This window comes from Henckelia pumila, chromosome 1 (assembly GCF_033568475.1).
Source record: "Henckelia pumila isolate YLH828 chromosome 1, ASM3356847v2, whole genome shotgun sequence".
In the NCBI taxonomy this organism is placed as follows: Eukaryota; Viridiplantae; Streptophyta; class Magnoliopsida; order Lamiales; family Gesneriaceae; genus Henckelia; species Henckelia pumila.
The window spans coordinates 88136774-88138361 of record NC_133120.1 but is presented as its reverse complement, the minus strand read 5'-3'; the positions used below and the strand labels follow the sequence as shown (position 1 = coordinate 88138361).

The 1588-nt window shown below is 32.8% G+C and overlaps 1 protein-coding gene across 1 annotated transcript; it reads right to left on the bottom strand.

The window, feature by feature from the left end:
* Window positions 1-647: 647 nt before the first annotated feature.
* Window positions 648-989, bottom strand: LOC140867551 (uncharacterized). The gene has a single exon (XM_073272627.1). It carries the CDS (start codon window positions 987-989, stop codon window positions 648-650), a length of 342 nt encoding a protein of 113 aa, XP_073128728.1.
* Between the last annotated feature and the right edge of the window lie 599 nt (window positions 990-1588).

Here is a 1588-nt window from a genome sequence, read left to right as displayed (position 1 = left end):
AGATTTGGAAATTCATGAGATTATTACCGATTCTCTGTTGGCGGAGCAAGCAGTCACCCATCCAATTGAGGGACATCAAACACTTACTCGAGACAAAGCCTGCAATCAGATTATTTCATGTTCGACGATCTAGAGAATTTGGTTGCACATTCTTTAGCTTATTTTGCTATTTCTTTCCGTCTTTTTTTGGGACCTAGGAAATTTTTCATCTAACGAATTTTAATTCTCCAAATTATTAATACTGCAAGTTTTTACTATAAAAAAAACACTAATTGAATCTAAAATATTTATCTGATATCCCGGTTAATGAAAGAATAAAAATCATATCAGATGTAGAGATCATATAAGCCACAGAATTTGATGACCCAAAAACCCCCAACCCCCGGTCGAATTAAAGATGTCCTATAATTTCAAAAGTAACCAATAAAAATAAAAATAAAAATGAATTACAAGTTGTTCTCGTTCATCATCTTTATTCATCATTCTTGACCAAATCCCTGATATATATATTTACATTCACAAAACAAACCACAGAACACCATATTCAAAACTGCATGAAATCGAAATATTTGACATTTTAATTAGACATAAAAAAAAAAACTAAAGTTTCGAAACATAATTAATAAATAACTTCTTGAAGATACGTTTCATGTACCATTTATACATGAAAACATTCTGTGGCTTCGAAACCTCACAAGCTGCTTAGGCTTATGATCACAGGCTCGATCGAGGTCTCCGAATTCGGATTCGGATGCGGAATTCTTGACATGATGATCCACAACATGCACCGAGTTATACCGCCGGTGGTGGGCCCCACGCGTTGCCGGACTTTTCGCGAACTCAAGAGGACGATGATTATAAGCATCTTCCGGATGGTAGAAATCCGCAACGTTATAAGACTCTGCTGCTCCGGTAGAAAGACATTCGTATCTTCGTCGAATTTTGTTCTTCTTTAAAGATTTATACACCAACGGAAGAAAGCCCTCCATTGACTAATGCGGGATTTTAATGATGTTTTTGGCGATGGGATTCTTTTATATACGGCTGGGGTGTTGAGGGCAAGTGAATTCATGATAATTGTTTGTAGACTTTTGGGGTTATAATAATAATATGGATTCGGTGAGTTTTTTATTATTAATTAGTTGATACATGGAAATTATTAGACTTTTTCCGTAAGTCCCTAAATAATATAATACAACATTGGAAGCAAATTAAAGAACGCGTTTCCTTTTTTCTAAAAAAAAATTTGAAAAAAAACATACAAGAATAAGTCAAATTGAGTGATTTGATGCTTTCTTTAAGAAACTGGAATATTTTATACTCTTGGTATCCATCCATATATGTATATATTTAAAGGTTAAATATGTAAGCCCGTTTCTTTCATTATTATGTATCACGTACGTCACTTTTTTAATGTTTTATTTTATGTATCAACATGAGAAGAAATAAAGTAGTTTCAAGACTTGAAAATTCCTATACACATAACTTGCTCGGCTAGCTGCTCTTTTATGTTTATATTTTTTGGGTCAATTAACTTATTATTTTGAGTTTTTAATCGTGTGTTGATTTTGATGTTTTTTTTTTTTTG